The 13,703-nt window shown below is 34.1% G+C and overlaps 1 protein-coding gene across 1 annotated transcript in view; it reads left to right on the plus strand.

Annotated features, from left to right (window-relative positions):
* Positions 1-3,882: 3,882 nt before the first annotated feature.
* The window catches only part of LOC114325848 (endothelial lipase), a 33,142-nt gene continuing 23,321 nt past the window's right edge, over positions 3,883-13,703 (plus strand). Inside the window, exons 1-2 of the mRNA XM_028273981.1 lie at positions 3,883-4,003; positions 13,063-13,439. Coding sequence (XP_028129782.1) covers positions 3,949-4,003; positions 13,063-13,439 — 432 coding nt within the window. The 5' untranslated portion in view covers positions 3,883-3,948. The remainder of the gene's footprint in view (positions 4,004-13,062; positions 13,440-13,703) is intronic.

The following is a 13,703-nucleotide window of genomic DNA, read 5'->3' on the forward strand; positions in this document are numbered from 1 at the left end:
ACGCTCAAAATATTGTTGGTTCCTCTTATTTTTTGGTAAAAATAATCACGAAAATCACCCCCTAATTAGAACCCCAAATAAATTTATTCGTTGTCGCTTCATAAGTTACTTTAAATGTGTATTCTCTATATCGTCTGTAAGATTCATCGGTTCAAAGTGCTTATTTTTGAAAAGACTAATTAAAATGACTTGAAAGAGTAACTAATCACGAGTTTAGGCAAATTTTGAACAGCCATAGCATAACCTATTTTTGTCTAAGAAGAAAACAAAAAATCCAAAATATTCAGAAAAGCAAAACGTACATTTTACTACTGTTTGAGATTTTTGGTATTACTAATAATTTTTAAGTTAACTTGAAAAAAATTCCAATATTTTTTCAAAATTAAAATAAAGATTTTATTTTCAAACAAATATTTTTCAAAAATAAGAACTTTGAACAAATGAAACTTATAGATCATACCAATAATACATAAGTAAAATAACTTGTAAAGCGGTAACGATTAATTTTATTTAGGAAGCTAATTAGGGGGTGATTTTCTCGATTTTTTTACCAAAAAATAAAAGGGACCAACAATATTTTGAGTATAACTTACTTACTTTTAATGTTAGAAGTTTTTTTTAAACAAGAATAAACCTATTTTAAACACTTTAAAAAAGTTGTAATGAGTTTTCCCCGAAAAGTGCTCCGTTTTTTGGTAATTTCACGTATAAATATTCAACTTGTCATTTGACGAATAAGAACCTACTTTTCATTAGCTACAACTCTGCTTCTAGTGAGTCTAATGGCTTCATGCATACACCATTTTTTTGGTGTTTTTATAAGCTATATTTTTGCTAAGAATATTTTTTTCGCTAAAATACTTAGTTTTTGAGTTATATACGAAAAATCTGTTTTATTTTTGTTAAAAATGAACATATTCACTCTCAAATAACTCAAAAAGTGTTGATTTAGTGAAAAAGCTCTATAGAACAAAAGTTGCTTAGAATGAGTCATTTTATTAAATTCCGGACTTATTTTGAACATATATTTTTTCGCCCCCGAGAAAATATTTTTCACTCTTTTTCAATTTTTGTAAAATGGAGGGGATGTAGAATTGTAAACTTTTTCTTATATTATAATAATAGACAATGTCAACTACCTATTCCCAGATTTTCATCCTTCCTTTATTTTTTTGGAGGTTTTCGAAAAGTTTTGTGTTCATTCTCATTGATCGGGTTATATCTATACACTATGATATAGTTTTTATGCTGACACTACTAAACACTTAATAATCGTATAATATAAATAAGAAAATGGTGAAGCAAATGAAGATAAGAAACCAGCTAAAAATCAGCCAAATATCTGGCTAATTCATGGTAATTTTCTCCTGTTCTCTCAATAAAGTTGCAATAAATGCTTTCATTGTTGATACTGTTATACGCAAATAGAAGTTTTGGAGGATTAAGGACAAAAAATTAACCCTGTTTCTGTTCCAAGTTGACGTGGAAGTGAGGTTTGAGCCAGTCAGACTACTGGTAAGTACTTAAACCTATATTAACCCCTACTCTCCTATATCTGTGGACCAGAATGAATAAAAAACGAAAGACTTTAGAAAGGAGACAATATTTAACAAAACCAATTAGGGCAGAGATGCCCAGCATCCTACGCAATAGTTACAAATCCTAATAAAATTGGTATCTAAACCAACATTAGAGGATGTTTCAAGTAGATACTTTTAAAAAATTGAGATATTTGAGATATCTCGTTAATGACTTTCCAGTCCGCAAAAAATAAAAAAAAATCCACTAACTAAAAAGTTGAGTAGATATTTGCAAGATAGTTCACTGGCTCCGTCGAGAGAATAAATTAATGTCACATGCAGATAGGCTGAGCTTCATTCACCGAAATGTTCCCGAGAAGACAAGTTATTCAAATATTGAATAAGACAACCAGAGATGTAACCAGAGAATAAATGACCCAGAATAACATCATCATCATCATCACGTAGAGCTACGACCCTGGTTGGGTCATGGCTGACTGTACAACTTTCTTCCAATTTGTTCGGTCTTCCATCAACCTAGGGTCAAATGGGATGTTCATTTTTCGGAGATCTGCTTGGATGTTATCTCTCCATCGCATTCTGGGGCTTCCGAGTGGTCTTTTCCTGTAGGAATTTCCTCCCATACCAGTTTTACAAGTCTTTACTCAGAATAGCGTGCTGGGTAATCGTGTGGTCGAAGAGGGCTTACTAGCAAGGTTGCATGTGGGTACGGTGAGAATTGAATATGCTGCACACGAGGAACCCTGTTACCAAGATATCCAGTTAGTCTAGTTTGACATAATGAAAAGTAATATCCCGTGGATAAAAATATTAAAAATGAATCACTTTGACGCAGGAAACCAAAAGAAATCTCACAGGGAGAACAAGCCACAGGGGTAATAAACGCAACATTCAAAAAATCAAAGCACCAAAAAGAGAAAGTTAAAATAGCTTATAAATAGATATACTAGACATTCAAGTATTAACCCTTTCCCTGCTATGGACTCTAGAGAGTTTAATGAAATTAGTTAGTGGCCTGATCACTAAGTGGCAGAGCTGTGGTAACTTGCCTGATGGAAAAAGAGAGAACACACTGAAAATTTCGTGAATTATTAAAGATTTATAGCTGTTTCTTTCTATCAGCTGATAAATCAGATCGTCAAGATAGCCCTAGAGGAAAGAAACCAAATATGGAATAGTGCTCTAATATGGAATTCCTTGATTTCTCCGAAAATATAAGTTGGAAGCGCACTACAAGACCATTCTCTGTTTCAGTCGCTCTCTTTATTATCGTATTCACACCTCTGTGTCAGATGCGCGAACGATACGTGTCTGACAGGCGCGTTTTGTTTTATCGTCTCGCAGAAAATTTCGAAGGTAAATATATTCAACGAGTATTATTGGTTATCATGCATGAATACAGACTTGTTATGCTAGTGCGTATATCAATAGAACCTTTATTTTGATATTTTATGACCTTCTGTAATTAAAACATTACGACTTGAAAAAATGTTGATACTAGTTTGAACTAATGTAAAAATCCAAATATGGACAGTCGTGGGTGCCTAATTATGGAATAGTAGATTAAGGGTAAGTGGGCTCATTATGATTGTGCTGGTCCAGAGTTTCGTACATGGATCTGTGATGTCTGCAAGTGAATTAAGCTACTTCTTTCATTTTTCACAATTTTTTTATTTAAATTTATTTGATCTCAGACGTTTATGTCTATTTTTGTTATTGATATGTTGGTTTATGCCTATATTCCATATATGGGTACCTATTCCATATTTGGTTACTCATTTGGGATTTGGTCTTTTGTTCGATTTTTTTTTTGTTAATTAAGATATTTAATAAAAGGCTTTTAATTAGTACATAAAAATGTATGACTGATGTGTCATAACATTAAATTGTTTTCACTTCTATAAAGGTATTATTTTATATCCCCAAAACAAAATGGTATTCCATAATTGGCGACTTTCCTCTAACGATTTGTACTCTCCGTTGGAAGTACCGAAAACAAAAAGATAAACGATTAAGAAAAACAAAGAGGATAATGAAAATATTATATGTCATTATTTCAATTTTTTATAAATTTGATAAGTGTAGTAGTTAAATACAGAAATTGAAAACAAATTTGATTTATTACTTTTTATTGACTTGTGACATATAAGATGATATTTTAATGAAAACATGCCGCTTTCAGATAACTAGGTACATTAATACATGGAATGTTCTAGTTATTTTAAGAATATGGATTTAGCTTCTTTGTTGTAAAGATAATTTATTAATGCTTGTTTACACTTGACTTCCACATTTTTAGATTTTTATTCTCTGCTCACATTATTTACAAGATCAATAGGATTATTTCTACGATAAGAAGTATTTATAAGCTACTGTGGATATTTGGCAAACTCCATAAGACATCAAAATGAAATATTGCAAGATTTATATCAGTTTATTGCTATTAGGAGCGTGCCACTTGTGTAAGTTGTTGTTATTATTGTGTTTGTTATTTATGTTTTCGTAGAATAACAGTAAGATATTAAAAAACAATCTTCATTTATCCCTATTTGGGGTCGGCTTCCCTAAGTACAGTTCACCCTAAAAAATGTCTTACCTCAGTGTCTGCCTACTGGTCTTCTTGGTCATCTTTGGTCTTCCACTCATACTCATTAATTTTGAATGATTAGCGGTCCGACACATGCTCGATCAACCATGGTCGAGAAACATGCTCGATCTTATGGAATCTCTTACTTTAGGATTATTAGTTGGTACCAGTCCTAGACTTTCCCTAACATTTTTCCTTAATTTTATCACTTATTAACTCCACGTATACTTCTAAGCATTCTTATTTCCACCACATGCAATCTTTGTTCAATATTTTAAATGCCAACATACCTTAAATCGCACCTTGAAAACCATAGGGCAGTAACTGCAAAAATCATAATATTGAGTTATGAGCATTTTAAGTTTTTGTAAAGTTAATTTTATTTACTGTAATTCCAAAAATTAAGTTGCAAACCTGGTATTTGGCACAATTGTCTTTAATTTTACATATTTTTATATGAATTAAAAGGTACGTAAAATTTCCCACAGGAAATAGGTATTTTAGCACATACGGCCATATGGTTTTAAAAAATATATCAATTTTCGCATATGATACAGTAAAAATTCATATAAAATATCAGTTTTTTTTATTGATTGTACTTATTTATTACAAATTTTTAGTGTTAACACTTAATCAAAGTCTTGAATATTATAATCTGTCGCTTATATAATGTCTGTCGGTTATATTTCGCTTTTCTTTTGGGATAAATCCATCTGCAGTACGACGTTGTATATCAATTTGTTATAGTCTTGTCGCTTATTTCCAGTGTTGCAATCAAATCTCTATGCAGCACTCTATGTTTTGTTGCATTCAAAGGATGTTTCCTTAGTAGATCTTTCTTTCATTTTACGAGCGTGGGTCACATTTTGCACATATTGCCATGTAGATCTGGGGTTTTGTTCCAATTTTAGAACCGTAGAGCATCAACTACTGCAGATAATGCCTGATGGTATAAAAAGAAGAATCGATTTTTGACAAAAGCCATAGAGATGTATCTTTCTGGTGCCGAACTTAAAATTTTTGCAGACGCTGCTATATAGCATTAAAAAATAGATTTTTTCCTATTAGACTGCATTCAAAGGTCATTTCATGAAAAAATTGCAGATATTGCCATATGGTTTTCAAGGTGCGAAATATGTACATAGTGTCTAGATTTAATACAGTTTTGTAGAATTTCTCCTCAGTCTTTTTGGATATTTCTGTCCCACAAAAAACATCTCGCTTTCTTTTAGTTATTCATCCCACCCTAATTTTTCTAAATGCATCTGTATTTATCATATATCCCATGATTCTGAAGTACTGATTCTGGTTGTTTAAAACTATTAGGTAAGGTAAAGTTTTTAATCCGAATAGCAAAATTAATAATATTGAAAAAAATTAAAAATATTACTAAAAGATTTTTAAATTGAAAACCTATTGGTCCTTTTCCCTGGTGACACCTCCACAAGGCTTCTACAATATGCAAGCCAGATGGATGCTGCAGTGAAAACACAAGGGAAGGAATTCTACTTCTACACTATGCAATTCACAACCCCCGTCTGCAGCTTGGTAAAGTTCCAAAGGAAAATGGACCTAGTTACTCTATAGGAGTAATACTAATATAAAATAAAAATAAAAATGAATACCATTTTTATTTAGTTGCAATGCGAAGGCAAAACCAACTTATTTTTCACTTAGAATACGGAGCGTAGTCCAGTACTCTAAATCGGCGATTTTCGACTCATATTGGAGTCTCATCGGAGAGACGTAGGCCTGCTGCTTCATACTCGAAGTGACCAACCATGAAAGCTTACCCCCACATTGCAACTGACGTGTATGGATTAGGTGACTAGCGCCATCTGGCAAATGAAAGGTAAAGTTTTCAATCCTAATAGCAAAATTAATAATATTGAAAAATATTAAAAATATTACTAAAAGATATTTAAATTGAAAACTTATTGGTCCATTTCCCTGGTGACACCTCGAAGGCTTTTACAATATTCAAGCCAGATGGATGCTGCAGTGAAGACAAAAGGGAAGGAATTCTTATTCAGCATCCATCTGGCTTGCATATTGTAGAAGCCTTGTGGAGGTGTCACCAGGGAAATGGACCAATAGGTTTTCAATTTAAAAATCATTTAGTAATATTTTTTATTTTTTTCAATATTATTAATTTTGCTATTAGGATTGAAAACTTTACTTTTCATTTGCCAGATGAAGCTAGTCACCTAATCCATACAAGTCAGTTGCAATGTGGGGGTAAGCTTTCATGGTTGGTCACTTCGAGTGGAGCAGCAGGCCTACGTCTCTCCGATGAGACTCCAATAAAATCGAAAATCGTCGATTCAAAGTGCTGGACTGCGCTCCGTATTCTCCGTATTCATAAGTGAAAAATAAGATTGTTTTGCTTTCGCATTGCAACTGAATAAGAATGGTATACATTTTTATTTTTATTAAAACTATCACTTTTCACAATTATTACATATTATATCACTCATAAACTACATTACAGTCCAAATATTCACACCTTTTCTTATCATGAAATAACCTATTCGGGAGTCATTTGTCCAGTTTTATGTGCAATAAATTGCCTTTCTCTCTCATGAAAAAATTTCTCGAAAAAATTCGAGTTTATAGTTCGATATTTACCATAAATTCTCGAAGAACTGATTACAAAATTGTAATCAGGTAATATTAACATATTTATGCACTGTCCAGTGTTTGCCATGATCTGGTATTGTATTATAAGCTTTCGCCAAGTCCACAAAAAACAACAGTTGGTCTATTCCTGGCCATTCTTTATTTATTTAGTTGCGTTAAAGTGTATCTAGATAAGGTCGATGTAATATAAGTTTCGAATTGTTTCTAAGGCTCTGTGTCCATTTCTTCTTGATCGACGATGATAAATAAATGTTGAAGTCGTGGAGTAAAGAAAATAGTTTTTTCCACCTACCTCTACCGAAAGTATACTTTTCCGGACCTGATTGTAGGGAGCAAAGTTGTACTTTTCCTCCCTAGGGAGGAAAATATTTTTCCTCCCTAGGGAGGAAAAGTAAAAGTGACGTCATGGTATTTCATTCATGAAATATAATTTATTGACGCCCTGTACAATATCTATTTTCTATTACGTAAGTATCTATACATTTTAACGTGTATTTATAAAACACCCTGTATTTTGCAGAATGGTAAAAAACATTAAATTGTTATTTTGATTTAACAATGTTTACATTAATAATTTGACATATTTGACAGTTGACAGTTATATTGTACCTACTTGTTAGTTTTAGTTTTAATAAATTTTGTTGGTTAGTTACATAAATAAATTAAGTAAAAATGAAAAATGACTTGTTATTAATTTGAGGAAGGTGGAAAAACCATATGTATAACATGGGAGTAAAGTGCCTTTTCCTCCCTTGAATGATTACTGCCCTCCGCTACGCGTCGGGCAGTAAACTTCATTCTCGGGAGGAAAAGTAGCACTTTCCTCCCTTGTTATACAAATAGCTATATTGACAGCTACTGAAAAGTTACACGACGGGTGTTGGTTAGGTAAAATTTTATAATGGACTGCTCTAAATTGACACCTACTGATAATTACACTCTGTCGACGTAACTTCAAACAATGACTTAATCACTAGAGTTGTTAATGAGGTAACCATTCTAAATAGACTGCCATCCAAAATAGTCCAGGCTGCTAATTTATAATCTCACCAAAATTCTACGATATATCAATAAATAATAATAAAATCTGCATAATAATAAAATCTTTGGACTTTGAAAGTTTACAAATACAATTTAACCGAGAAAGCAATTGCTACACTAGGAAGTACAATTATAAATAACACTATTTGGCAATTTATTCAGTTTGTAGGAATTTGAATAAACTCTAGTTAAGCTATTAATCGATATATTTCACAATTATACACGGTAAAACTATAAAATTTAAGATATTAAGATTAATGTCGAATATATCGATAATATCTGGAGAAATAAAAATATCGGAAAAGAAATGAAAGGCAGAATTTACAAAACAGTCATCAGACCAATAATGACATATGCGGCAGAAACACGACCCGACACAGAGAGGACAAAAAGATTGCTCGAAACAGCGGAGATGAAAACCCTTCGAAAAATCGATGGTAAGACTCTATGGGACAGAGCTAGAAGTACAGATATACGACGGAGATGCAAGGTGGATAACATTAATAACTGGGTAAGAAACAGAAGAATAAAATGGAATGACCACATAAGCCGAATGACAACAAATAGGGTAGTCAGGACAGCGAGAGACGGCTCCCCAATAGGAAGACGATCAGTGGGAAGACCACGAAAACGACGGAACGACAACTTAATAGAGGCATATTGACAAAACAGACAGAGTCATGTCTATACAAAAAGAAGAAGAAGAAGATTAATGTGAGATTACAAATTAATGGACTAATTTGTGATTGAACATGATGCATGATCGTATAAGGCTGCAACTACATTGGATTCGTATTTCTCCGATCTGATCCGATCCGACGTCGGATTGAAAACAAACTGAAGGTATTAAAGCGTAGTGCGTAGTATTAAAGCGTAAATCTCCCGATATCAGATCGTACTTCCCACTGCAGTGTAAACACTACGCTTTAACCTTCGGAGTACGAAGACTGGGTCAAGCGTGACCCGAAATTCACTTATTTCTTAATATTTTATGAAATCATTTTTTTACAAATCCATTGATCGCAAGTTCTCCTTATTTGTTTCAATCTATTTTTTCGTATATAATTCGTGAACATGCCAATTACAGTTTTTCCTATACGTAACATATATGATGCCGGGTCAGTCCTGTCCCGGTCTTCGGATTTCGAAGAATATTTTCAATATGTTTGTAGGTACACGTAAATCGCAGGCGTCTCTGTTTACGGGTATACGTATTCAAATATATGGCCGGAGCGAATTTACCTATGCCCGTTTTCTGTAAGGTATTAAAATCTAGCCGCCGGAGCGAACTAGTATATGCCCATGGGGAGCCATCTTAAAAAATTTAAATACAATAATTTAGGATTATAATTGTTATGTTTGTTTGTTTTTTGTTGGAATAAAAAATATTGTTTAATAATACTGACTATTTAAAACATCCTTATAAATAAAATGAGAATGGATCACGCTTGACCCATCATCGTAATCTAATAAGTCAAATAATCTCCGTACTCCGAAGGTTAATACATTGAGTTTGTTTTCAATCCGACGTCGCTGCGGATCGGATCTGATATGTCTATTAAGCTAGAAAGACCATTTCATAAGGGAGCCATGAAACACACCCCATATTTTTTTTCTATTTTATTGCTAATTTATTACGCAAATTAAAAATTTATTGCTTCATCCCCTTCAGAGAAACAGGTGGCCATTCCAGCTTAATATTAAGCTAGAAAGGCCAACATTCATATATCCGGAACGAAAGTAGATAGAGAGTTGCTTCCGGTGGCCTATTTTATTGCTAATTAATTGCTAATTTATTACGTAAAACAAAAATTTACTGCTTCATCCCCTTCAGAGAAACAGGTGGCCATTCCAGCTTAATATTAAGCTAGAAAGGTCAACATACATATATCCGGAACGAAAGTAGATAGAGAGTTGCTTCCAGTGGCCTATTTTATTGCTAATTAATTGCTGAAAGATTGAGTTTACAAGAATTTACAAACTCACCCCCTTCAACCCCTACCGATATCATCATTCCCCGGAATCCACAAAAAGTGAAAATAACCAGTTTAAAGAGCTAAAACCAAGTACGTATTTTTTGCTTATTCATTGCTACAGGTCTAAGCCAAAAATGAATTTTTTGCTTCCTCCCCTAACGAGCCACAATGGCTACTGCGGTTTAATACTTAAAGCTACAATACTCAACACTCCTATTTCAGGAAAGAAAGCAGATAGAGGGTCGTTTCTGGCGGCATATTTAATTTTTAATTAATTGCTGAAAGATGGGGTATACCAGAATTTACAAACTCACCCCCTCCAACCCCTACCGTTATCATCGTTCCACGGATTTCACAAAGAGTGAAAATAATCAGTTTAAAAACTTAAAACCAAGTGGGTATTTTTTTCTAATTAACAGCTGCAGGTCTACGCCAAAAACCAATTTTTTGCTTCATCCCCTAACGAGAAACAATGGCTACTGCGGTTTGATCCTTATGCTACAATACCCAACACTCCTATTTCAGGAACGAAAACAGATAGAGGGTCGTTTCCAGCGGCATATTTTATTGCTAATTAATTGCTGAAAGATATGGTATACAACAATTTGCAAACACACCCCCTCCAACCCCCACCGTTGTTCTCATTCCCCGGATTTCACAGAAAGTCAAAATTACTAGTTTAAAACCCTATGACCAAGTGGGTATTTTTTTCCTAAGCAACTGCTGCAGGTCTACACCAAAAACGATTTTATTGCTTCATCCCCTAACGAGCAACAATGGCTAATGCGGTTGAATACTACAACACTCAATTCTCCTGTTTCAGTAACGAAAACAGATAGAGCGTCGCTTCTGGCGGCCTATTTTATTATTAATTAATTGCTTATTTATTACGCAAATTACAAATTTATAGCTTCAACCCCTTCAGAGAAACAGGTGGCAATTCTAGCTTAATATTAAGTTAGAAGAGCCAACATTCATATTTCTGGAAAGAAAGTAGATAGAGAGTAGCTTTCGGCGGTATATTTTATTGCTAATTAATTGCTGAAAGATTGGATATACCAGAATTTACAAACTCATCCCGTCCAACCCCTACCATTATCATCGCTCAACGGATTTCACAGAAAGTGAAAATTACCAGTTTAAAAATCTAAGACCAAGTGGGTATTTTTTTCCTATGCAACTGCTGCAGGTCTACGCCAAATTTGATTTTATCGCTTCATCCCCTAACCAGTAAAAATGGCTACTGCGGTTGAATACTTAAGCTACAACACTCAATTCTCCTATTTCAGTAACGAAAGCAGATAGAGGGTAGCTCTATCTGCTTCCGTTCTTGAAATAGGAGTGTTGGGTATTGTAGCTTAAGAATTAAACCGCAGTAGCCATTGTTTCTCGTTAGGGGATGAAGCAAAAAATTGGTTTTTGGCGTAGACCTGCAGCCGTTAATTAGAAAAAAATACCCACTTGGTTTTAAGTTTTTAAACTGATTATTTTCACGCTTTGTGAAATCCGTGGAACGATGATAACGGTAGGGGTTAGAGGGGGTGAGTTTGTAAATACTGGTATAACCCATCTTTCAGCAATTAATTAAAAATTAAATATGCCGCCAGAAGCGACCCTCTATCTGCTTTCTTTCCTGAAATAGGAGTGTTGAGTATTGCAGCCTTAAGTATTAAACCGCTGCAGCCATTGTGGCTCGTTAGGGGAGGAAGCAAAACATGCATTTTTGGCTTAGACATGTAGTAATTAAAGCAAAAAATACGTACTTGGTTTTAGCTCTTTAAACTGGTTATTTTCACTTTTTGTGAATTCCGGGGAATGATGATAACGGTAGGGGTTGAAGGGGGTGAGTTTGTAAATTCTTGTAAACTCAATCTTTCAGCAATTAATTAGCAATAAAATATGCCGCCGGAAGCTACCCTATATCTACTTTCGCTCCGGAAATATGAATGTTGGCTATTCAAGCTTAATATTAAGCTGAAATGGCCACCTGTTTCTCTGAAGGGGATGAAGCAATAAATTTTTGTTTTGCGTAGTAAATTAGCAATTAATTAGCAATGAAATAGGCCACCCGAAGCAACACTCTATCTACTTTCGTTCCGGATATATGAATGTTGGCCTTTCTAGCTTAATATTAAGCTGGAATGGCCACCTGTTTCTCTGAAGGGGATGAAGCGATAAATTTTTGTTTTGCGTAATAAATTAGCAATTAATTAGCAATAAAATAGACCACCGGAAGCAACTCTCTATCTACTTTCGTTTCGGATATATGAATGTTGGCCTTTCTAGCTTAATATTAAGCTGGAATGGCCACCTGTTTCTCTGAAGGGGATGAAGCAATAAATTTTTAATTTGCGTAATAAATTAGCAATAAAATAGCAAAAAAATATGGGGTGTGTCTCATGGCTCCCTTATGAAATGGTCTTTCTAGCTTAATAGACATGGATCTGATCGGATCGGAGAACTACGGATCCAATATAAGTGCTTACTAACTCGAAATTCTGCTTTCTGGTTAGTAGAAACTCTTCCGTATAATCTACTTAGAGTGTTGGTAACTAGAATATAACGTTTTTGCCTTATCCCATTTTTTATGGATCGGTCTAATCTATATTCAATTTCCACAGTGTCATTTCCTTCCTTTTTTCTTTGTTTCTTTGTTTCTGGACAGATATAGATATTTTTTTATTATTTTGATTCTGTAATAACCTTTTCACTTTATATTGCCAAATTGATTGTCCTGTTTCGTCGCCGTGGTCGTCGTCTAACTATTGCAGCCAGCATTTCCTGTATTGTGTTATTTTAGAAAAGAGATGCCAACGCGCCTATTTGAGGCGCTCAGAGCAACAGTGGCCTAAGCCACAACTTGAGCATTTTTTGATTAATATATCAATAAAAGCAGCAACGTTAAATCTTCCGATTAACAGGGGTCTACACAACCTACCTCTATATTTGGCTAAATGGCGCTACATAATTTGTAGCGCCATCCCGAAACATGATGGAAATACGAATGCAAAGATTGCATTTATCTTAAAACTTCGTTTTTGGGGTTAGGCCACTGTTGCTCCGAGCGCCTCATTTATACAATTATACACAATATAGACATATAAAAAGGTGCATAAGGAAATTGTGCATCTTCAAAATTATTAAGCCTCGTTTTAATCATTTGTTATTAACCAATACTTATTTTACGGTTATTGTAAGTACTTTAACTTGTTTAGGTTGTTATTTAAAGAAAACACCAGACTTGTTTTATGAAATTTGTTTCTATACAACATTTTAGTGACTGGTGACGATGAACACTCCGAAGATTTAGAATACTTTTTGTACGAGGACAAAGACGGCAATCTTCAAGTAGAGTATCTCCTAAATAATACTGAACTAAAGCTCACATCTTCGGCTTCCGATGTAAAATACCTTTTCTTTAGTAAATCCAATCCTGACAGTGGCGTAGAGATTCACAGCAACAATGTCGAGAAATTGGCCACGACATCATTTACAGCAAGACGAGAAACAATTTTTGTCATCCATGGATGGAAGGGAAGCCACGAAGCAGATATTAACTCACACGTCAGAGAATATATCCTCAGGGACCACGATGTCAATATTTTTGTCGTCGATTGGAGTCCAATTGCGGGAAGAAGTTACACAACAGCGCAGGTAAAAACATTAATACACTTTCTTTAAAAGATATCGCCGCTTCGCAAGAACGTAGGCTTAAGTCAAAATTTGACGAAATTGACTTATTAATGCAGATAAAAAAAATACTAAAAATAAAAGTATCTATCGCGTGAATAAACACCTATGACGTTAATATTAATAGTCGCTAAAAAATGGCACCAAGTATCTATATTTGTTTAGGGCGAAATTAGTTAAATATAGTCCGTCCGCTATAACTTTTCCATGCGGTACGATTCATTTTCA

The sequence above is a fragment of the Diabrotica virgifera genome, chromosome 3 (assembly GCF_917563875.1).
Source record: "Diabrotica virgifera virgifera chromosome 3, PGI_DIABVI_V3a".
Taxonomy (NCBI): Eukaryota; Metazoa; Arthropoda; class Insecta; order Coleoptera; family Chrysomelidae; genus Diabrotica; species Diabrotica virgifera.